This window comes from Spermophilus citellus (genome assembly GCF_964194105.1).
Source record: "Spermophilus citellus genome assembly, chromosome: 11".
NCBI classification, from domain to species: Eukaryota; Metazoa; Chordata; class Mammalia; order Rodentia; family Sciuridae; genus Spermophilus; species Spermophilus citellus.
Window position 1 is genome coordinate 47,300,092 of NC_138192.1, and position 24,929 is coordinate 47,325,020.

The 24,929-nt window shown below is 33.3% G+C and overlaps 1 protein-coding gene across 1 annotated transcript in view; it reads right to left on the reverse strand.

Moving 5' to 3' along the window:
* LRP1B (LDL receptor related protein 1B) overlaps positions 1-24,929 on the reverse strand; it is a gene marked incomplete at its 3' end in the record, with an annotated part of 1,847,377 nt that overhangs the window by 1,203,779 nt on the left and 618,669 nt on the right. Inside the window, exon 3 of the mRNA XM_081262419.1 lies at positions 2,574-2,711. Coding sequence (XP_081118545.1) covers positions 2,574-2,711 — 138 coding nt within the window. The remainder of the gene's footprint in view (positions 1-2,573; positions 2,712-24,929) is intronic.

Here is a 24,929-nt window from a genome sequence, read left to right on the forward strand (position 1 = left end):
AATTTTTTTTTTTAAGCATACTGTTCTTTTTTTTTTTTTTAAAGAGAGAGTGAGAGAGGAGAGAGTTAGAGAGGAGAGAGAGACAATTTTTAATATTTATTTTTTAGTTCTCGACAGACACAACATCTTTGTTGGTATGTGGTGCTGAGAATCGAACCCGGGCCGCACGCATCCTTATTGTGTGTCTATAGTAGATGAGACAATTTCTTAAAAACTTGACAAGGCTAATATCAAATTAACTATTTGGAAAGCATTGTTTTAATCAAGTGTGACCAAAAATTAAGAGGCAGGTTTAAGGAAGGAAAGTAGACTTCAATTTCACAATGTAATTTTCCCAACAATTAGTCATTTCTTATTTAAATACAAACTACATGTATATGGCAAGTCTAATGTTGCTGAAAAGATTTTATTTTTGTATATGTGTTGGAGGTACTCTACCAGGCCAATCAAATAAACATAGTTCTGAATTTATTTTCTCCATGCAGAAATATTTTGTTAAACTTCTGATTCTGAAATAATTATATATTTTCAGATACCTTATTCCTGTCATTCTAAATAGTGTACAAAGGACAGAAAATTAAGTGAAAAGTACTTTAGTTATGTAAATAGCAAGTAAAGATCCAAATATATTTGTCATTTCTAAGACCACCATAGGTAAAACTGCATAGTTACTTAGGACTTTCAAAACTCTTTCTTTGGTGAAATCCAGAAATATATAAAATACCAAAGTAGTATAATTAATGCACTAGCAAGTTAATATAGAAAAAAAAGGTTGCCCTGTGATAAAAAAAAAAAATAAAATTTGGAACAGCTAGAAAAATAATTAGAACAGGAACACAGGATGGAGTATAAAAAACTATATACTCTAAATCTGGCTCAATCTGAAGTATATGCTGATCTTTTCAAGGATCAAGAAAAACACAACTGTGTTTTATTTTTGTTCAAATTCTTTGTTTTTAGTTGAGTCTCCTGTTTTACTATAAGCATATACCCTCATCTATGAGATCACAAACTGAGTTTTATCAGAGAACTCAGATATATTTTCATATGATTCATAGCACTGAAATATGTTTAAGATATTCAAATTTGTATAATCTCTGAGAAAGTACTATTTGGCAATGTGAAGATTTGTTTTAAAAGCTTAGTCACGCATATTTATCTGACAAACTTTCAATGAATGCAATAAGCAGCTTGAATTATGTCTAAAGGGATAGAATTAAGTTCTATAAAATATAATTAATTTCTGAAAAGAAAATTAAATTCTTAAAATCCTATTAATTTGTAATTCTGTATTTTTGTTAAATTCTTTTTAATATGCAATTATTAAAAAGAATGCATGTCACAAAGTCTTTAAATAAAAATAAAATCTTGTTCTTATTACACATTTACTCATAACTGAAACTAAGAACTTGTTAGCTCTTTACTTGTAAATTTCTTCAAATAATCTGAGATTTGCTGCTCTTTTCCCAATGTAGCACTTTGTCTCTGGTCTCAAATGTAGTTTACTTTAGCCCTGAGCTGAGAAACTGCTTGCATGCTCTGACAGGGGCCATCTATGTTTTGTTTGGCCTGCACATCGTTCACTATGCAAAGTTTTAAACAGTAGTCGCTGATTTTGAACACTTTAAACATAAAGAAATAAAGATCCTCCTGAAAAACTGCACTTTTGGTGCCTAGGACCTTTCCCCACATAACCGCGATTAGCTTGTGAATCTGTCCAGAGATCAGACATGGATGCCCAGATTCTTACAACTTCCTCTATTTCTGATCCCCAAGTGAGGGACAGATTACTCCTGACACCTTGCCTTTCGATGACATTTGTATTCCATTCAGTCTTAGAACTGCAATTGAGAGTTCTGGTTTAGTTTCTTCACTTGTCCCATCTTGCAGTCTGACTCACTTGAGTGATCCTTTAATCCTGTTTTATTTCTGGGTCCTTACCTTGATCCTTGATGTTCTCCCATGCTCATACTTCTGGGTCTCATGTTCCATTCTCCCTGGTCCATCCCAACTTTTATTAGAATGTACCAGTTACAAGTGTTTTTTGAACTTTTGGATTTTAATTATTTCTCACTCATCAATACACAGGTAAATCTTACCACTGCAGAATTTAGATGCCAATTTTTAAAAAGACAGAAAATTGCCAGAAAGTTAGTAAATTATCATGGGAATGGTACTCAGGCACATGTTTTCCAAGGATACATCTTTACATATTTTGTACCAGAATTGTGCCTTCAAATACTCTTTGTTTAAGCAAAGGTTCAGAGAAACGAATTTGTAACACTGTTCTATCAGTGTACTGTGACAAAGACTTCTTCTTTATATGAAGTACATAATTGTTTAAGGGCCTAACTTCAAAGTCCAAATATGTGTGTTTTGGCTATGTTCTTTAATAGCACACAATAATTACATCTTTGAAATGCATATTGAGTGACTGGCAATGAAATTTATGCTTTCTCAATAATAGATGTAGTTATGGTTGAAAGAAAAGGCAGATTACAGGTTCCCTTTGAACTTTCATTACTATGCAAAATTTAATATTTCAGTTGTGTTGTTCCAACAAGCAGACTTACCACGGCAGTGTATTCCTTCGTCATAACCATCTGAGCAATCCAGGACACCATTGCATAGTTGGGATAAATGCACACATTCGTTGGCACTACGGCAAGCAATGTGATTCAAGGGGCACTTGATTTCTACTTCCTCAGGACCTAAAAGAAATGTAAAAATGAATTATTAGTACTAATTTACAAAACCACAGAAAATACTACTAAAGTGCTGCTCTTATTCTCAGAAACATCTAAATTAGCCTGTGTGAATAAAAATCCAATTTTAAAAAGTTGCATAGGAAATGAAATACTGTACATTTTTTTATAATACATTAAAATATAAATATGCTTTTAAGGCATGGAAAAAGCATAGATTTAAAATCCGAGTGTTGGTTTTCTCCCTTACCCCTAAATTGAACAAAGTACTTAAACTCCTTGAATCTCCATTTCCTCAAGTACAAAATATGGATAACAGAAATTTCTTAGCAGGATTCTCATTAGAATTCAAGTGACATGAATAAAAAAGATTTATACTTCAAACATCCCTAAAACAGAAATTCAAAATATAAATGTTCCAATATGTGAAATGTTGGCATTCAATTAGAAAAGTCTATGCAAATATTCCAAAATCCAAAATTCTCCCAAATCTGAAACACTTTGGTTCCCAAGCATTCTAAGAGGTATATTCAATGTATAGTAGAAATTAATTGAAGTTGTATCAAAATGAAATTTACTTTATATGTAGCTAATCTTTAGAAAATGAAGAATATCTACTTATAAACTTCTTGATTTGTAATTCTTTACTTAAAAAAAAAAAAACTTTTTCTGTATCACTATAATCCACTAGAATTTGCTGAAGAGTTGATGATGAACAGGGCATATTTATTAAGTCTACCTGCTGGCAGTAACTATTGTGTACACTGACTCCCTTAATTACAGATAAGCTTTTAAAAAAGAGCATGGTTCTTAAAGTTCATGAAATCTAGGTCTCTACCAAACATCTAAATTGTATGTTGTCTATTTGAATTTCCACTTTCTAATTTTCAACATCTAGCCATATCCTCAATAGGAATGCTCCAGTTCCTAATGTGATTTTCAGTCTTTTCAGCTCTTCCAAATCCAGAGTGTAATAATATTGACATCATCACAATCGTGTATCAATATTAAATTGATTATTGCAAATAACTAATTCTATGGCAAAATACATTTGGGTTTTAATCATGCTCTACAATGCAAAGGGACATCAATTTATTTGATTCGGTAATAAACAGTATTCTCACTTCTAAAATGGGACTATCAGTTGAGCAGTTTTATAGGTACTTTATTGCAAATGGCTGGAGTTTTTGATTATAAAGCATTGAGCGCTGTGAGATTCAGACTCAGTGTAGAATTCCATGATATTCATGTTAAATGAATGCAGTATACCAGAATGGCTCATAGACCGGAGAGAGTTTCCTGGGTCCGAATTCTGACAACCCTATTTAGAAGTACCTTAGGCAAGGTGTCTACCATGTTTTTACTTCACAAGCTTCTGGTTAAAGTTGTCTTAAAAGCCTTTAACTTGTTTGACAAGCACTAAATAAGTGTTTGCTGTTTTCACAGTTTTAAAGAACATTCTAGGAATGTTTCCTTTTGATAAGTACTTAAACCTTTCTATTCAGCTGTAAGACCCTAAAGGGTAAAACATCTCAAAACTATGTTTTACTTTCACGATTTAGTTCAGACAAAATAATAATTATTTAAAAAGTCAATATAACACATTATAGCATATGCAAAATTATGAGAATTGCCAAAGACAGTGTTGTAAAATAATATAAAACGAACAAAAATTGCACATAAGCAAAACAAAAACAAAAGCCTGTAGTTACCAAAAGTAAACTATATATATATATATATATATGTATATTTTTTTTTTTTAAAGAGTGAGAGAGAGGGAGAGAGTGGGAGTCAGAGAGAGAATTTTTTAATATTTATTTTTTAGTTTTTTCAGCGGACACAACATCTTTGTTGGTATGTGGTGCTGAGGATCGAACCCGGGCCGCACGCATGCTAGGCAAGCGCGCTACCGCTTGAGCCACATCCCCAGCCCCCAAAAGTAAACTATATTTTTGAAACATCATATAAATATGAATTTATGATATAAGTGATATTGTTTAATGATAAAACAGACTTCTCCAACCCTTTTATTTTGGGGGATATAAAAAATTTATGATGACACTTCATTAGGTAAAGTATTATCACTAACAGATTTCTCTGTAATTTTTCATGTATATTTATATTTATATAATAACTGCTATATAAAGCTATTCATTTTGTCAAAACCTTGTCACCACAAATGTATAACTCATTTTAATGTAATAAGGTGTGGTATGTTGAGTATCAATATTTCTAAAAATTACATTTTTTATGTATATGTATATGTACATATATATCTATATAATTAAAGTATAAATACCCACACTTAAATTCAAATTACAGTAATAAAGGCAAATGAAACATTCTTTTCACTGGGTTTCCCACTATTTAGACTTATATTTGTAAGATCAACATCATTCAGAAATCAAATTAAAAAGCTGTAAACTGCTAGTGTCAATGGTTATAAAGTAGCTTCTGTTAAAATTAAATAGCTGATTCTCTTAAAAAAATTAAAACGTGCATCCTTGTATGATTGTCAAAGTGGTGTTTATGTAGGTTATATTTAGATCCCTTCAAAATTCCAACAATAACCTACAGAAAAAAATACTTCAAAAACTTGGGGAATTTTAGCAAGAAAACAAAAATGACTTAGAAGTTCTTATAGACAGAAAGCTTGTTTGTTTTCTAAGTGACATGTGTTAGATCAAATGAAAATATTCTTTTCCATTTTTAAGTCTGTGAGGTAATTGATAAAGATGACGATGATAACAGAAGTGAAATACACACCTGGGGATCAGAAGAAAGACTCGGTCACCTATAAATGTTGACAAAAGAGTAAAATATTTGGATTGCTCATATGCAATATATAGAACTATTAGATTATTCCTAGCAGTCATATATAGGATGAAGAGAGAACAGAGCTTGGGAGAACTAAAGAAACCCGTGGTTTCAGTATAGACTAACTGGTATAGTCTTCCCCATCTCTGACTTATTTTTGTCTTGGTTTGTATTACTTCTAAGTAACCCACACAATAGCTAGACCATGGCTTCATGGACTGCACCTTAACTAGTCCTTCCCAATTATTTATATGAAAGTATAGTAACACAATGATAAAATTTGTCAGGCACACTGCAATATATGGAGATTATTTGTACAAGTTGCCACAAAACTTGAAAGTTAACCTCACAATTGAAGGAATCAATATCTCACACCCTTTGACCAGGACTAGTATACTTCAACTGAAAAATTACTAAAACCAATATTATTGTTGTTATTTCTATAAAGTGGGGCTAGAGAGAGAGCTCAATCTTATAAGTACCAATGTCTTCCTCAACCCAAATCCTTCTAGAACCAGACAACATGAGTAGTGCTGTTGCTTTGAGGGATAAACCATCATTGATTGCCAATGTTCATAGGTACAGTGAAGGAATATCAACCCATGTGGCTCCTTTATCCTACCCTCTCAATGGACAGAAAAGCCAGTATAATCAATTCTTCTATTCGTCTGTGTGTCAAGCAGAAACATGTGATGATAGAGGCTAAATAAATTTCTGAAATCATGCCAACGCTGCAGAACATTATTCTTCTATGAAGAGTGCAACAGACTCAGAACATTGTACAAGTGGAGATCATTTACTGAACTACACAAGGCACAAGGCTGGGGAAATCCCTGACAAACCTATAATTTCTTCTTTAGTTGTTGAATCATGAGGATTTGGGAGGACCTCTTGTAGGGTTTAGGGGTGACAAGATAGCAAATGAAGGATTTCAAAAATCATACAAACACATTTCACAGATTTAAATGGTAGAATACTCCTAGTTGGGGTATCAGCTCAGCTTCCAGAAATGCACATTCAGTAACACTGCCAGTGCCTAAATCTAATTTCACATGATCTAAGCAATATGACAATTTAAAATATAATGATTAAAAAAACTCTTCATCATTAGTGGGACTTAAATTGTATCTACACATGAGAATAGTGTTTATACTTTAAATTATTTATATCCATTACCCAATTAGTTGAAATAGCTATATTTCTAAATACAAGCCTTCTAGGATAAGTCAAGGATAATGGGATTCATCTGTATCCTTTTGAAAGTTTAAATCATATTTTAAGTATAAAAATATTTTGTTCTGTTCAGTAATAAGACATAAGAAAAGACATAGCCTCCCTAAATATATTTTCTGAATAATAGTAATTGACATCGTGCATTTCTTGGAAAAATGGTAATTTTTTCCCCACCATAGTGGCAAATACTGTCAAATATCTGCACTTGTCATATCATCGCATCTTAGCAGAAATAGCATCACTCCTTTTGTGTAAAAGTTAACCCCACCTTACACTGTCATCATATCCTACAGTCTGGGTCTTGTCTTGTCAAGGATAACCTCTTGGTTGTATTTTCCATTTATACCTTTCCAATGGTTTTAAGTCCTCTGCCCGCAGTGACATTCAATTTTCATAACCTCTATATAAGAATAAAGTCATTTTTGTTGATTGAACTTTCCCTTAAGAAGCATTACTTTTTTCTTACTCTAAAAATTCACTGTTTAGCTTCTTCAAAATACAACTGCATCTGCTGCATCCCAGAGCCCTTCTCACTCTGCCTTCAACATTCTGCTGAGCTTGTTCCCTCCAAGTTCTCTGTAGTTGTGCTGACAATGAATTCAGAGGGACACAAAGCCTTTCAAAAAATGACCAGACTTCCTCTATCTTTGCAACATACACAAATCTTCTTTCCCATGCTCCTCATAGTCTAGTCCTACACATTGTTATTGTTGATGCTATTGTTTAAAGAATTCCTTGCAAACACCTGGATGCATTTCATACACTCTCCTTCATAAACTTCCATCTGTCATCTGCCTGCGAAACACATAATCATCTTCAACATTATACTGTCATTACTGTTCCTACTAATTTTTACTAAGTTCCCCAAACTGTGCAGCCTATTGTAAATTTGTCCATGATTATTATTTGTAAGTATTTTTCTTTGATGTTAGACTATGATATATAACATCAGTGATTATTTTCATCTCCATATTACATGCACCTAGCACACAGCCTAACATGCAATACTTGCCTGATATACAGTTTTTGAATGAATGGACAGTACATTTTAACTGTTACTAATTTCTCCTTCTCTCTTACACACTAGAACCTACCTTTTCCTATCAACAATGCATTCTCAGACCAAGTTCTATTTACCACTTTACCCCATGATTGCTGTCAAAATTTACAATGGTTATTCATTGCTGGCCAAAACAAAATGAAATTCTATTGCCTGATTGCATCACCTAATTTAAATTTGATTATCATTATTTGCAACTAATTTTCAGTATTTATATCCTACTTCACTCAGGGTGATCTTTCACCTTCCTAAAATATACCCATTTATTCTCACTTCTGGATTTTTCTTTATGCAATATAATATTTGGAAGGTAAATTTTCTCTGTTCTTCATCCAAAACACTCCTGCAAAGTCAAATTCAAACCCTAGACTTTTCTTGAAGTTTTCTTTATGAAACACAATGTACAAAGCATGAGAGATCAGAAGAACAAAGGGTTGGTCTGAATTTTTATCTGCTACTTAGTTTTATAAACTTGAATAAAGTACTTAACCTCACGGAAACTTGTTTTTCACATTTGAAAATGAAAATCCTAATATTGTATACCTCATAAGATTTTCATAAGGAGAAAATGAAATAATAGTTGGGGTATACTATGTAAATTGGAGTTCATTGTCCTGACTTTGCTCTATTAATTTGCATGGATATTGTCATATTTTAACTATTTTATGGCATGTATAATCTCTGTATAGTTTATGAACTATATCAAATATGTGGGCTTGCATATACTTTCCAAGGCTCAGGACCTTTTGTTTATTTTTTCTCTTCTACTTTACAATATTGGGTCCTCTAATGTGGCAAAGAGAACATATTGGTTACTGGTTCACACAAAATCAAGTGAAAAATTGTTAAGTGAAGCTATCATAAAAAATATAAAATATTTTCAAGATTCAGAAATTTAAAATGCAGTTTTGGTCTTCATCTGATTATACCTATCCATTCCCTTAGAAATTTTTTACTTTGATTATACTTTGAGGAATTATTTGAAACTGTTTTTAGTAAGGTCTAGTACTGACTGAAATATAATGAGAACTATAAGGATTGTTTCTATTGACAAGACTACCTTACAATGTTTAGCTTTTGAAAATTTAATCCTGTGGAAAATTTTCCTTATTAAAGATCCTATGTTTCTAAGAATTTATGACAAGAGTCTTAAAATTTAACTTTGTAGAATTGTTTCAATACAAGTGTTCAGTGTTATTATAACTAAGCTATATGTTAAGATTTCTGGAGAACCATTAACCTGATTGTAAGTGCTTAATCTTTTCTATTGAAATGATTTTTTTTTCCTTTTAGGAATGCTTTTCACAAAAATATAGAGTTTTTGGACATATAACACACAAAATCGTTAGTATTTAAAGGAGAAAACTAATTCCTATTCAACCAAGTCTATGGAAGTGCAGCATTATAACAGCTATCTTAATTACCATGAATGTGATATCAAAATAATTACTGCAATCTAGGACACTTACAAAATTCATAAAGTGTGTGAGCAGAATTATTTATTTCATGTATCTTGGGAAAGACAGGGTCTCACTGAGTTACTTAGGGCCTAAGTTGCTTTGAACTAGTAATCCTCCTGTCTCAGCCTCCAAAGCCACTGGGATTACAGGCACGTACCATTGCACTTGGCTATTTCATGAGATCCTGGTCTTCATTTTTAAAACTATTTGTTTGTTTATTGAGGTGCTGGGGATCAAACCTAGAGCCTCAAACTTGCTAGGTGAATGCTATACCCCTGAGTACATTCTTCAAACCCCCCACAATTTACTTTTGCATGTAAGCTACTTTTCTCAACCAACTGATATTTTAATTCAAGTGGAAAAAAGTAAAGAAATTTACAGTTTGAAATAAAATTAAAATTTGATTTATGTGCTTTAACTTCTAAATAAAACAATATTAATTCATATCATTTGTTAGATTAATCTATGTTATTATACTTGAGGGTACAGGAATATGAATGAGCTAAAGATTCATGTGTACTCAATATAATAGTAACTCACTCAAATGAAACAATTTACGTGTAAAACAGGTTTTGGTAATAGATTTTTGTGTTTACATATTTCAAATGGATGTTGTGAAGATTCAAGAACTGGAAGAGATGTAAAGGTGATTGATTTTGGCCAGCTACACTACCCTTAAGCCATCTGTGACATCTGTCCTATTTTTCAGAGCCTTGGGGAAGAAGATTTTGCAGCCTTGATAACTTGTTCCAGGATCTAAAAATCCTTTCTCTTTAGTTCTTATTCTTCAGAAATCTCAGTGTAGGAATATTCCCTGCATCTAACATATAGGGCTTTATTTATGTGTTTAATATATAGAAAGCATGACTGTTCACCTAAGGAAGATTGTGCCATATTAGAGTAATTTTGCTATGACCAGAATAACTATTGTATGTACTATTATTACAAATAAATAAATAGCTAAATAAGATTTTTTTACTGAAGACTTCTAGAGCACATCAGAAAGCACTATTACATTGAGCATCTTATATTTGTGTGTATTTGTTTATTTGAGTGTGTGTCTACTAACTTGAGAATATATCAAGTGATTTTATCAGTTTAATTGACTGTTGGCATCTGAATCTAACAAATATAGGATAAGCCATAGCATTCTCCTTCACTGAAAGTATAAACACTTAGAATACAGACAAAATTAGCAAATAAAACATAGTGTACAGACATAGCCAAAACATTGCCCTTAATTATACCCTTAAAAATAAGAAATGTCTCAGGTCTATGGTCTGCCTTGCTTTCTGACCTTCCAAATTAAGGGCACATAGATTAAAAATAAAGTATATGAAGTCATTGTTCTATTAAGGATTGTCATTGCAACATTGCTTTCATGAAACTCGGTGCTAAACGAGGAGACTCAGCTTGGATGATTAAAAATCAGTGCTTATTTAGTGATTTCAGTACTCCTCTTTCCCTTCCATGCATTCTTTACATGATCCTGGATTGCTGGATTATCACCTGCCACCTTCCCACACCTACTTTGTTAAAAACTCAAGGAATTCCTTTTCATCTCCTTTCACCTCTGTCAACCTTGGTTAAAAGGCACATGTATTTTTTTTTAAAATCACTTTGACTCCTGCTCTCTGATTGCCAACTTAAAAATCTAGGTTCTCTCGCTCACAGGCACTGTATTTGCATTACATAGGATTCTTATAGAAACAATGAATTTATTATGAACATCCCCATTATAGGCCCTCTCTGAAAATGAGTGAAATATTTTGTTTGAGAGAAGGAAATTCACTGATTGGTAGGTACTCATATCGCATTTATTGGTTAGCAGTTTTGCCAATTTGTAAAGTTGACCCTCAAGTCTCTGACTCTTTAAATAATCCACACATATTTAATCAATGAATACTTTTTTATAAGATGTTCTTCTCTCTTCAACTTTTAAAAATCTTACCAAGACCTCAAGAGGCAAAACACATGTTCAAGTCATAACCTAAAGCTCTATGTGAGCAAAGATTAACCCAATTTGCAGAGGAAATTGTTACATAAACAGAAGATGATCTATTTCATTTGGGAGTATTCTTCTTCTGAAATACTGAATAGAAGTCAAGTGTTTCATCTCAAATGCCAATGCTTTTTCCTCTTCTTTGGGGTTACTGTAGTTTAATCAGAAAACAGCTCCCATTGCAGTTTTGAAGTTCAAGCTAGTGTGGAAACCCTGCCCAATTAGAAGCAGAGATGCTCTCTATTAGGAAACATGTTGAAGGGCTAGTGCCAACAGGAAAAGATGGCCCAAATCAGAGAGTCTCATACGATTCTTAGAGAAAATGGTTCTTAGTGCTAAAAAAGGACATTGAGTAGGAACAGCCAACTAGCTGGTCCACATTTCAGATAGCTGAGAGTTGTTCTTTGACTCCTCTAAATATGTTAGAGATTGCTTCCGAGTTAAATGCTGTCACACAGAACATTGCTACTGGCTACTCTTAAGAGTGATTTAAAAGAAAAAAATCTGGAAAGGAAAAGGATTATTTTCCCAGTCTCTTCCTCTGTAAGCTAAGTTAATAAAAGACACACCCAGTTCTCCAGTAAAGGCCTAAAAATTTAAGGGTTGGATAATGTCAGGTAATCAGTGAAGGAAGGATCTCCATGGTATGTTGGCCAAGTGATAATAGTCCAAGAAATATTCAATATATAAATCATTATCAAAGTCTCAGAAAAGCATGATTCAGTTAAAAAAAATAAGCAAAAAAGCCAAGAGTTGAAGGCTAAGAAACCAAACTAGTAGACACAACATTAGTACATTCTTATTCTCAGAGAAGAAAAAATGAGGACTATGTTGAGTATCCAGAAGAAGCATCATTTTTTTTTTTGTCAAATTATCTCTTCAGTGTAATTTACACAGGAGGAAATCAACTCCTAAACTACTGGAGAACAAGTTTTTTATTTTACCGTTCTCATTCAAGATAATATTTAACTATATATATATTTAACTATATAAGTTACATTAAGAAACTATCTTAATGACTTAAAAGAGATGTTGGATGTATGACCCATGTTCAAATGGCCTGGATTCACTCTGGTATATGTAAAGAACAGGTACAAAGATCTTTTCAGATTCCAATGTCATATTTATCACAGTAAAAGTTATTTATTTGGACCTGCTTATTCATTATTCTATTTGGGAAAAGTAAACCTGATATTTGCTTGAATTGAGTGGATAAGAAAAAAAATGAAAGGAAAGAAGAAGAAATAAATATATGCCTTGTATCACTCCATCATATTTTAAAAAGGAATTTTATGCTGTTTGTGAAAACAAATACATAATTGTTTGAGAGATCTGATTAGCACATAAATAGTATTTCATTAAGAGGGATGGAACAACTATGGTGTAAGAAACAGTGATTTTTATGTATGTCAATTTATACTTCAGAGGAAGATAACATGTTAAAAAGTCCAATTTGAAAGCCATAGAATGATGCAAACATTCTTAAATATAACAATAATGAATCAGTGGTAGAATATTCATATTGTATATTTCAGACCATATGTGAAATGTTGATGAAAGATGTTCTTCAGAATTTAATTTTTATGTCATTCAAAACAACATTAACTCTGAAAATGATTTTATGATGTACTTTTAAAGAAAACAAACTGTTCCTTATTGCATTATGTAATAGTAGCATTATATTAATTATATAATTGCTGTGTATTAAGTACTTCCTATGTTCCAGGCTCTGTGGTAAGCACATAATGTCTATTATCTTATTAAATCCACACAAGAACATTATGAGTTAGGTATTTAATTGCTATTGTATACAAGAGAAAATTGAAGACTGTAGAGGTTAAATACCTTCTCCAAGGTTGCAAAGTAATAGTATTATTTGAGTTCAGATTTCATGCCTTTAAAGCCTGGTTTCTTTATTACTATATTATAGTGTGCTATAATTGGAAGGAGGGAGGGAGAGAGGGAGAGAGGGAGGGAGGGAGGGAGAGAGAGAGAGAGAGAGAGAGAAATTGATTCAAAGTTTAATTATTTATCCCTGACTGTATTTTTCTATCTTCTTTGAGAATAAGACAACTGAATATTATTGGGGGAAATGGATGACATCCAAATGCTTAGTAAGAGATGAGATACACTGTGCAGGGTACAGATTCTATCTCCAGCCATAGGAAGGCAACTTAAGGGGAATCTTGGCCAGCAACCAATGATCCAATAAACTCTTGCTGTGGGAACATCACCAGTTCCAGGTGTCCAGAACTACTGTGAGGAGGGAGAGGGAGATGGGGACAGGAGATGGCAAATGAGCATCATGATAGGTTGGCTGACAGGCAAGTAGGTTGAGGGGTGCCAGGGTAGTCTTTTGCTCTGCCCACTTGTGTCTGAAGGAGCATGAGATTATTTGAGGGGTCCCATCAGGGTACTGGGTAGCAGCTGTTGAGAATCATGATAAAAGTGTTGCATATTGTATGAAACACTTTGGTCATACCACATATACCAGCTAAATATTGTTGTACTTGGAGGATTTATTTTGTCTATTTTCAGCAAATCCTAACTTGCAATTGTATTGTCTATTTTCAGCAAATTCTAACTAAATCCCACACGCTTTGCCTTGATGATAGAACACTTACACTGTGACCCTACATTGTCCTACAAAGGCATGAATACAAACATTTTCAATACTGTGCATTGCTAACATAAAGCTCACTCTTCTAATGATCAGCTAAGTACCTATAGCTGAGAAATCCTTCCTTTAATCTGTTGTTAAGTCTATCACCACCTGTTTGTTTCCCATTTGGTGGGCTATCCTCTGGGATCAAGTGGACTGGCCACATGACAGCTGCTACCTCTCCTTGGTAAAGTCCTGCCATTTGGCACAGCCTCACTGTCTGGGTAGCTTGGCGGGTTGGAGCACAGTAGGAAGGATGCCAGCATCACAGGTCCAAATAGCATATAGTACAATGATCTGCTTTCTGTTTTGCAGTGCTGATTTTACCTCGTAACATCTGCCACCATGCATTCTCTTCATGCTAGAAATGACACATGGCAAATCAATATCTTTGAAGCAATACAAAACCCTAAGAGGAAGACCTGATAACACTTAGTAATCAATTACATATCAAAAAAGATGAAGCCTTAACTAGCTTGAGTTTGAGCTCAATGTGCTAACACTAAACGTTCATCCAGATTCTCCCTTGGAGACCCTGCAAGAAATCACTACAGGGCCTTTGAGTGTGATCGTATAACTGCTTCAGTTCATTAAACAGCACATTGGCTCCCTTGTTTAACCAGAGCTGAATGTCTCCAATTTATGTGAACAATTAAACAACTGCTAAATAAACAGTATCCAGTGAATAGTGAATCAGCAAAACAGGTTTTTCTTTCCTCATAAAAATCATCTACTAGCAATAGTCACTTTTCTCAAAATTTTATATGGCAATTACTCCTTTCATAGCATACTAGATATGGAGGTTTCTGTAGAGTTAAAGGAGAATATGGAAAATTTAAAGATTCAAACTGAAACACATACACACACAATTATAAGATTTAATAGCAATACTGATATAGATCCAATAAATGGTACCTGAATGGCCTGGAAAAAAAATATCAACTAGAAATATCTATTATTTGGATACTTGAGAAGAATTTTTTCTATACATGGACAATTCTAATAATTTAAATATGTGAAAGACACCTAGAAAATGTCCTGGACTCAGGAAGAAAATATATCAATAACAAAAAAAGAAAATTTCTGGTAATCCATATTGAGGATTATGAAAAAGATGGAAAAATAAATAAAACAGATTTATCAACCCTTTATAGATAAGCTTCTTTAATTCATCACTATTATTTTTAAGGGATTCCAAAGCTGGTCAACTTAATTCTGGTCTACAGTAAACTCTGTTGTAGCAAGATACTACTGAGTCTCACCTTTTTCCATTAAATCTTTTTTTTTTTTTTTTTTTTTTTTTTTAGTCAGATAAATTTGAAAAGAATACCACTGACTTGCTTTTGTTTCATCTGCCCTTTATGACCCTTTCAAGCCCATGGTAATGAGTAGAAAAATAGTCAATGGGATCTGAAATAGGAGGAATAAGAAAAAGCAAAGTTCAGCAGAAATGTGTGGAACAGAAAAGAAGGTGTCGGGTAACAGAACTGGCAGTTTACATGTGGCCATAAATTCATGACACAGCTTTTGAAAAGAGTTTATTCTGTACAAGTTTTAACAGGCACATGCAAGTGAAAATTTTCCAGAAAATGCAATGTTTTTATACTTTTAAATTGAATGCTGCCAGGTACAGTGGCACATGCCTATAATCCTCCAGACTTGGGAGACTGAGGCAGGAGGATTACAAGTTCAAGATCAATCTTAGCAATCTAGAGAGATCCTCAGCAAGTTAGTAAGACCTTATCTTTTAAAAAAATTAAATTAAATTAAAAGATCTAAGAATAGCTGGGAACAGTGGCACACTCCTGTAATCCCAGCAGGTTGGGAGGCTGATGCAAGAGGATTGAGAGTTCAAAGCCAGCCTCAGCAAAATCAAGGTGCTAAGCAACTCAGTGAGACACTGTCTCTAAATAAAATATAAACGAGGGCTGGGGATGTGGCCCAGTGGTCATGTGCCCCTGAATTCAATCCCTGGTACCAAAAATAATAAAAAATAAAAGGACTAGGAATGTAGATCAGAGATAGGATGTCCTTGGATAGCACTGAACAAAAAGAAAAAAAAAACAACAAAAACAAAATGCTTATTTTATTTAATCTGAAAATAAATTTAACAATTTGGTTATCAATTTAATACCATTACTAGATGAGATTGATTGAAATCTCATTGAAAGCTGATCTTTGCTTTCTTAAGCATACACATACACACTCTAATTTGGTAAAATACAAAATAATATTTTGCTATAAGCAAATACACATTACTCAAATAAAACAAAGAAGTTCTTTTCTGCAGCACTTTTCTTGTGGCTCTGTTTTTGTACTCATTATGGTATTATCAGTTGAAGTTGATAAATGATAGCAATTAAGGTAAAATAGCACAGTATTGAAGATAGAAAGAGTACTGCATAGAATTTCTTTAAAGATGCCTTACTTATATGTAACATTGTCTTAGAAATGTTTTATTAGAGTGTTTTATTAAAAGTAAGTCATTTCAAATCTTCATCAAATATGAAACCTTAAAATTATCCTAGAATTGTATCAATCTTGATATTTAATGCTAGGATGCTTGAGATTATTCAATATTTCACCATTTTGCTACTGTGATCTGATTTTCATGGATTATCTCTCAGCTGAACATTTCCCCACATTTTTTTTACTAAACTGTTGGTCAGTGCCACATTCATGAGTCATGCTGTATACTCTTACACAAGGCTTACCAAATTTTAATGTACATATGAATCACCTAGTGATCTTTGTAAAATAAAAATTTTGATACTGGAGATCTTGGTTGGAACTGAATTTCTGCTTTGCTATACACTCCCAGCTGATGCCATTGCTGCTACTGAACAGGCCACACTGAACAGAAAGGCTCAAAAGCCTCCTAAAAACAGATTTTAAATCAAATGCCCATTTTCTGGAACTATGCTCTTTCAAATAGATTTCCTAAACAAATGGAGCATCTAGGTTCATTTGACCACACATTAAATACAAGATCACCTTTATAAAGACAAAATACATAATTTTAATCTTTTCATGAACATTGATATTTTGGCACAATCCAGAAAAGCTAATCTGCATCAACTTCTTATGAATTATTTTGTCTTTGGGACAGCATATGCATTCATACATAGGGATAAGTCTTGTTAAGTATTACACAGGAATTTTATCCAGTAAAAGAATAAATAAGAAGAAAAATGCCAAGAATTGCACAATGGAGAAACAGATATACAATATGAAGAATTAATTTTAAAAAGACATGTGTTCAGTTTTTACTTTTATGAACCCAAGAACTGACAGCATGAAAGTAGAAATGAAGAATTTATGGTATGACATCGGATCTGATAGCTTGGTTATAACAGTATTAGCCCTGTCTCAGTTTGCTGTATATTATGTATCAGGGATGAACAGCTTTCATAGCCATGAGTCAGAACTTGTGACCTAAGAAACACAGAGGTGGAAAACCAGCTTTCATCCTACCTGCAACTCCTTTTTTTGTCATATAAAAATACACACAACAAAAGGTATTCATGCATAGAATTTTCCCTATTATTATTATTATCATTATCATCATTATTATTATTTTGCATACTATTTACATTTCCTCCCTCATTCTCTCAAAATTCACCTCTGGAAAGAGTTCATGTCTCCTACTTTCTTTAGGTTACCTATCCTCTCTCTTGTGTTACTTGCAATCACAATTCTGACATTATATGTAGTTAACTGTGTTTTGTTAAGTGAGATCTAATCTGAATCCACCCAAAAGTACATCAAGTAGCAGTTTGCTATCTCAGTTTAGTGCTATGAGGTAACCTGGATGACCAATTAGGGAGAAAGGAATTTCGTCTTCTTACACATGTTGGTATAAAGTAAGGGCACAAGGGAAGGTACAAGAGAGAGGTAGGTAATGAGAAGAATAAGTACTGCAGGGTAATTCCTGTTTATCCAAGTTTCCCTTTTTCATGAAATCATTTTTCAATGAAAATGATTGAAGAATTGAATGGGTGCCCACTAGGCCTGAACTGTAGTAGAAATCTCCCAAACTCTGAAGAGAAATCTCAAAATGCTGAAGAAAGCAAAGCTTGATAAATATCAAATATCTTAAATTGACAATGAATAGTTAATCTACTTTTACAGTATTTAAATTAAATTTTAAAGTCAAGAAAATATCAACGGGCTGGGGATGTGGCTCAAGCGGTAGCGCGCTCGCCTGGCATGCGTGCGGCCCGGGTTCGACCCTCAGCACCACATACCAACAAAGATGTTGTGTCCGCCGAGAACTAAAAATAAATATTAAAAAATCTCTCTCTCTCTCTCTCTCTCCTCTCTCACTCTCTCTTTAAAAAAAAAAAAAAAAGAAAAAGAAAATATCAAAATTTAGAAATAGAAAATTTAGGAGACAAAGTCTTTCTGAATCTTTTAAGAACTATTTCTAAAAATGAAAATAGCCTAAGTCAGTAGAAATATTGAAAGACTACATTAATATCTAAGTAATGCGACTTCTCAAAATTATATCCATAGGGCTGGGGAGGTGGCTCAAGCGGTAGCGCGCTCGCCTAGCATGCGTGCGGCCCGGGTTCGATCCTCAGCACCACATACCAACAAAGATGTTGTGTCCGCCGAGAACTAAAAAATAAATATTAAAAATTCTCTCTCTCTCTCTCTCTCTCCTCTCTCACTCTCTCTTTAAAAAAAATTATATCCATAGTTACATGTATTTTGCTCTCATGAAATAAAAGGAAAAGCTAAATATCTTAGTAACCAAACATACCTATATAATGTTAATATCTGAGGGAAATATATTCTAAATTACAAAAAACCAAGGGTACAATTGACGAACCTAATAAAACAATACCATGACATGGCTTAACTTGCTAACAAGAAATAGAAGGAAGGAGGGAAGGAAGGAAGGAAGGAAGGGAGGGAGGGAGGGAGGGAGGGAGGGAGGGAGGGAGGGAGGGAAAAGAAAAGAAAAAACAAAAAACAATTTTTTTTTTTTTTTTTGTAAAGATGCTGTTAGTCTGAAATGATCACCTTCATCCGTAGTACTCAGCAACTTGTTCTGTGTGCAAAGCTCTACTGAGGAATAAAAGTCCCAGACATTAAAAATCCATCATTTTCTTGGCCAAGATTCTAAGCAATATCATTCCATAGGCTACAATTCAGGACCTGTTTTCTTCAAGACATTTTTGATTTGAGTTTTAGGACACTGTCATTTTGAAATATAAATCCTCTTGCAAGTTTCCTACCTGGTAAAATAACTTTTCACAATGGTGTCCCTTTATATCCTTCACTATCTATTATGGCATCAGTGAAACTGCTGGGAAAATAAACTTTTATCAGAGATTCAAGTCCTTCAAAAACAGTCCAAATCATGTCCCAGCCCCCAATACCATTGAACAAAAGAGCTGTTCCTGGCTGGCATTTACAGCAACTGCGTCATGGCTCATATCATTTTAGTCATTCCAGGGAGATCATCATGGAAAGAAGCTACCTCTCTACACCTAAGTAGGACCATTTTCACAGTATGTGGCTCATCTCTGCTATAGATTCTCTGTGTGATGTATGCGTTTGAGTAGGAACCACTTTATATGTTTTTGTTGTCACTATATCTAAAATTTAGTTATAGCTTCTGAAGTTGGCCTTGGCTTCAGTAGGCAAATACCAACATTCAACCTGGTCCTTCCAGACTCACATTTCTTCAGACCCTGAGCAAAACAGTCATCACATAAATAGGTTTCATTTCCAACTATGCCTTCCCTCATGGATTCATATCTCTATTTGGGTTTGAAAACCTAGAGAAGACAATGTATTGTTCAGTGCATAAAAAAAGGCTTTCCCTTGATAATGATCTAGCTAATATTTATTGAATGGTGCCCATGTACCAGAATTATTTACTAACTCAGTCTTTTTAAAAATTATATGAGACACACATTCCTATTTTATAGGTGGAGAAAATATCTAGATTTTTAAATATTCAAAGTCACACCTATTATTTTTTGGTGTAAGGAGTCAAACCCAGATATTTTTGCATCAGAATCCATACAATTACCCACTATGATCTGCTGCTTGCGAAATTAACTATATGGAAGAACAGATTTTTTTCCTGCCTGTATTACTTATCACTCTTCATTGTTTATATTACTCTTGGAGGATTCTTTTCACTTGTATCCTCCTTAGAATTTTTGTTTTTGTTGCATTTGTTTTGTTTACTTTGCTTTGTTTTTATTATCTCCTCATCAGAAGTTCTTAATATTACTGTGAAGAAAAGTCAGAGTTGACTCTGTACAACATGTCATGATCATTGATAATTTAAATAATAACTCTGTTGTCACATTTTAAAAATGAGTAAAGATTGGGAATTTAGTTTATGTATAAGATTAAAATAATTTAAGCTTTAATAAATGACAGAAAAAAATTAACAAAGAGTAATATTAAAAACTGCAATTTGAAATAAATATATAAAATTTGTTTTGACATTTAGATGAAAATTTTAAAGACATGTTTGAAGGTTTTTTTTTATTACTAAGCAAGATAACGTTACTTCTGTTTTTCAGACTTGTTTTTGAATTAAAGGGGTTAAAAGTATACAGCACCCCCCAAAAAAAGCACTTTAATGAAAGGACAATTTTGAGGTGAAGGCAATTGAGAAACAGCAGGTGTCGGAGGAACTCTCTGCCTTCCCCCATTTCAGCCTAACAGTAAGGCATTTTGTGAAGATGTTCATGCTTTTCTCTTCCATTTTTGTCCTCTATACCATGAAGAGGAGTAGGACTCTTAATCACCAGAGAAAACTCCCTGGAGAGGGCACCTCCTTGAGTCTGAATGCAAATCTTATTAAAATAACTCTTAACAAATTCTCCACATAGGTTGGCTACATCACCTGGTCTGCTCTGTTACCTCTAGAAAAACACATCCCCTCTGATTTGTCTTGTCACTTCTCCACAACTTATCACCTTTATTAAAATGACAAAGAACTTTCAAGTGTAACTACCTCAATGGATTTTCACTTTTCTGTGATGTTCCTGTGTGCACATGAAATAAACCTTTGTCCTGTTAAATAACAATAACAATGTATGAGACAGATTTTTTTATTAATAGGCCCCAGCCACTCAAGATAAAAGAGTAGAATTAAAGTTTTTTTTTTCCTTTTCTACCTAGTATTAGATATCGTATTATAAAAAAAAATATTTCTCATAGAAAGGAAATAAAGTAGCCGGTATCTGGGATTTGTACTGTAAATCGATGGTAGGAAAATTGAGAAAGATTTGCCCAGGGAAATGAACTATAGAACGAAGATTATAGTCAGATGAAAGCACTAGAAAGATTCACAATGGAAGAGGAATTAGGCAGCAGTTCCTCTAGAATTTAAAAATAAAGCCTTTTTTTATTAATATAGAAAAGATTGGATGACAACTAAATAAATAAAACAAGGGTATAGACTGTCTCTAGAGGCAATGAACTTATTATTTCTAGACAAACTTAAACAGAGGGTATCTTTTCTTTTGGGACAGTCTGAAGGCAAATCCTCTATTGCTTTCACCATGGATAATTGCTATAGTTCCTTCCCAAAACAGGGTTCAGAGGGCCTTGGTTGATTTTTGTTTGTTTTTCTGCATCCTTTGGTTTTTACATTGTTTGGCTTTGCATTGCCACTTTTTTTCATTTTCTGTGATATATAAAATATTTTATTATTGTTTTGAAAAGCATAGACAGAGGTTTATTAAGGGGAGTATATACAGATTCAAGAGAGAATGGGGCAATCTCAAGAGAGAGAGGCCTTGTGGGTAAAGCAAAGAGTCCACATTCAAGGGAGAATATGGGCCATCTCCAGAGAGAGTCCAAAATAAAACATTCAGTTACTGAGTAAAAAGCAGTCCTTCATTTTCAAACAAGAATGAAAACATGTTTCTTGATAAATCCCTTATTTGTCTTCTTGCAAAACTGGCCAATATTGATGACAATCAACTTAATGCTTTTCTTGGTCTATAGAGATATATTCCTTTCACACTCAAAAAAAAAATACAAACAAAAACAAAACAAGAAAAATACAACTAAACAACAATTCTCTTTGAGTTTAACAAATTATGCAAACTTCATAAATTTTATTATATCCATTTAATTTTCAACTATAGTGCACTGATAAGTTCAGGGTAGAAAAATATGTGTGTTTGCTGTAATTGGTAATATAAATATATTAAAATCCTAAAGTCCCATATAAAAGAAGTAGAGGATTAAAGTTTAAAAATTTTTCCTTTGTGAATTCTGAGTGCTTAAGAAAAGAAATCATAACCTGCTACATGAAATAAAAGTGCAGTGCCCTGTCAATAGCTTCCAGTGTCCAGGCAAGTCATGACCCATCATTCTGGCTTATAACAAAGTGCTACACTATAATTAAGTCATTTTATCCTTAAATTTAATGACCTATACAAATTAATTGGAGGAGGGAAGTCACAATTTAAAAAAAAAAAAAAAAAAAAACTGTTGTTGAAGTCATTTTCCTGGTAACTTTGGTTTTCTGTAAAGTTAGCCTTGAAATTAATGGCATGCTGCTCTACAGGAATGAAAGGATGCACTGTAATTAACAACCATATGGGATATATTCATGATGAAGTTCCAGCAAAAATCTAATATATATATGTTTTTTCAGAATGACATATAAAAAAAGCTACAACTTTAAAATAACTCTGATTTACCTGCAACATATTCTCAGGCTTATGGTTTATTAAAAATAGCAGCAGACCTGGAGTCAGATGCTCATGCTTAACTCTGGTATTATCCAACTGCATGATTCTGAGAAAATCATTTAAGCAACCTATGTCTCCTTCTACCATCTGTCAAATGTTGGGAGTGGTGGGTTTTGCAGACAGAGGTACCAGCCTAATCTCACAGTCTAACCTCATAGTCTACCCTAGCTGTGAGGATAACATGGAATAACAGATGTATAATATTTTTCAATATCTTAACGCCCCCAAACAAATGTAAGGTTTAATTATTTTAGTCAAATAGTAGAGCTGCCTAGCTGAAAAATTCACTTCAAAATATTCTATATCTTTGTAAAATAAAATATCTATTTTAGGATTTTTTTCCCTTATAATCTATAAGAGTCAATAACTTTCAAAAGCAATTGAATGGAGAGGCAAGGACATATTTTTATTATTCTGTCCAAGAGGAAGACAAGTAATTTAGTTGTTTTTGATATAATTAGACTGATATTCCAATATCCTAACCACCTGGAACTAATAAGTGGACTCCCAAATTTTAGGGATTTGTTTTTTTCATAAATATCTATGACTTAATCTCTCATATTTTTCCATTAAAAAATCTAGCATGATTGAAACGTAACAAAATTACTTGATTTAAAAGAAAATATCTCATAGCAATTGATACATTCCTTGTTAAATAATTGTTCACTAAAGTAATACTAAGAAAAAATTAGTCTATAAGAAAAAAAATTAGTAGCCTTGCTTAAAAAACAGGATAAGTAGGACATAGGAGATTCAAAGTGATGAATCTTATAATTATTTTCAACTTACTGTGAAAATCAATTTTTAAATCTTTAGAATTATTCTGTACCTTATTGGTGTGATGTAATCTAATGTAAACTAATCTCACTAATGATTTTCTTTGACTCAAATATTTGGGTGCTGTTTTAGTCAGCTTTCTTGGTGCTGCAACTAAAATACCCAACCAGAACAATTATAGAGGAAGAAAAGTTTGTTTCAGGGATCATGGTTTCAGAGGTCTCAATCCATATACAGCAGTCTCCATTCCTCAGGAATTGAGGTGAGGCAGAACATCATGGCAGGAGAGTGTGACAGAGGGAAGCAACTCACATGGTGATCAGTGACCAGAGAGAGGCTCCACTCACCAGATACAAAATATATACCCCAGAGCCACACCCCACAATGAGGCACTTCCTTCAGGGACACCCCACCTGCCTCCAGTTACCACTCAGTTAATTCTGGCAGAGATTAATTCACTGATTAAGTTAAGGCTATCACCCAGTCATTTCTCCTCCAAACCTCCTTGCATTGTCTCACATATGAGCTTTTGGGGGACACCTCCTATCCAGACCATAACAGATGCACAAAGAAGAATTGTAATTGTGGCTTTTCTCTCAAAGAACAAAATTAATTATGGCTTTTATCTCAAAGAGAACAAAATTATAAAAACAAAATTTATAATAGAAAAAATGTGTGTGTGTGTGTGTGTGTGTGTGTGTGTGTGTGTGTATTTCCTCTAGTCAGTAAAAGTAAATCTGGACAAAATTGATAAATGAATTTCCTAACTACTTTGGATATTCAGTTTCCAATCATTGGGAACATAAGAAATCTCAGATTTATCTACTGATTGCCAAGTTCAGCTTAAATTCTGATATGCAATTGATAGCTAAAATAAAAATAATTCACTTATGCCTAAAAACTATATACAACTATAGTTGTCAATAGAATCTACTGGAGGCAAACAGTATAATACAGGCTTTATCCATAATTAAATTATTTTCCTATTGGTGTTACTTACACAGTGCAGAAAACCACTCCCTCTCTCAGACAACACCCATACTTACAAAGTACAACCCCTACCTCCTGCCTCTTCTAAAATATAACATCCTGAAACTTCCTAACAACATAATAAGAACGAATTCTTTCATTTGCATTTTTCCCTCCCAGGAACATGGAAAGTTGGAGAACTAGACACGTCAAATGGCATAAGAAGCAAAGTTTTGGAAAGAGAAGTAATAAGCAAAACAATACTCCACATATTTAGGCATTTAGGCAGGTCTTAACACTAAATAGTTTATTCTATGTATACACAGAATAAATAAGAATTTTAATTTTTTTATAAACCTATTAGCTCCAAAAGCCACCTTGGAGACAATTTAAGATACTGGATTTCTGCCAACTCAAAATAGCATCTAATAAATTAATAATAGTTGTGGTGACTGGTGGGACCAAAAGAATTCAATTGTGTGATAAATACCTTCTGGGTCCTG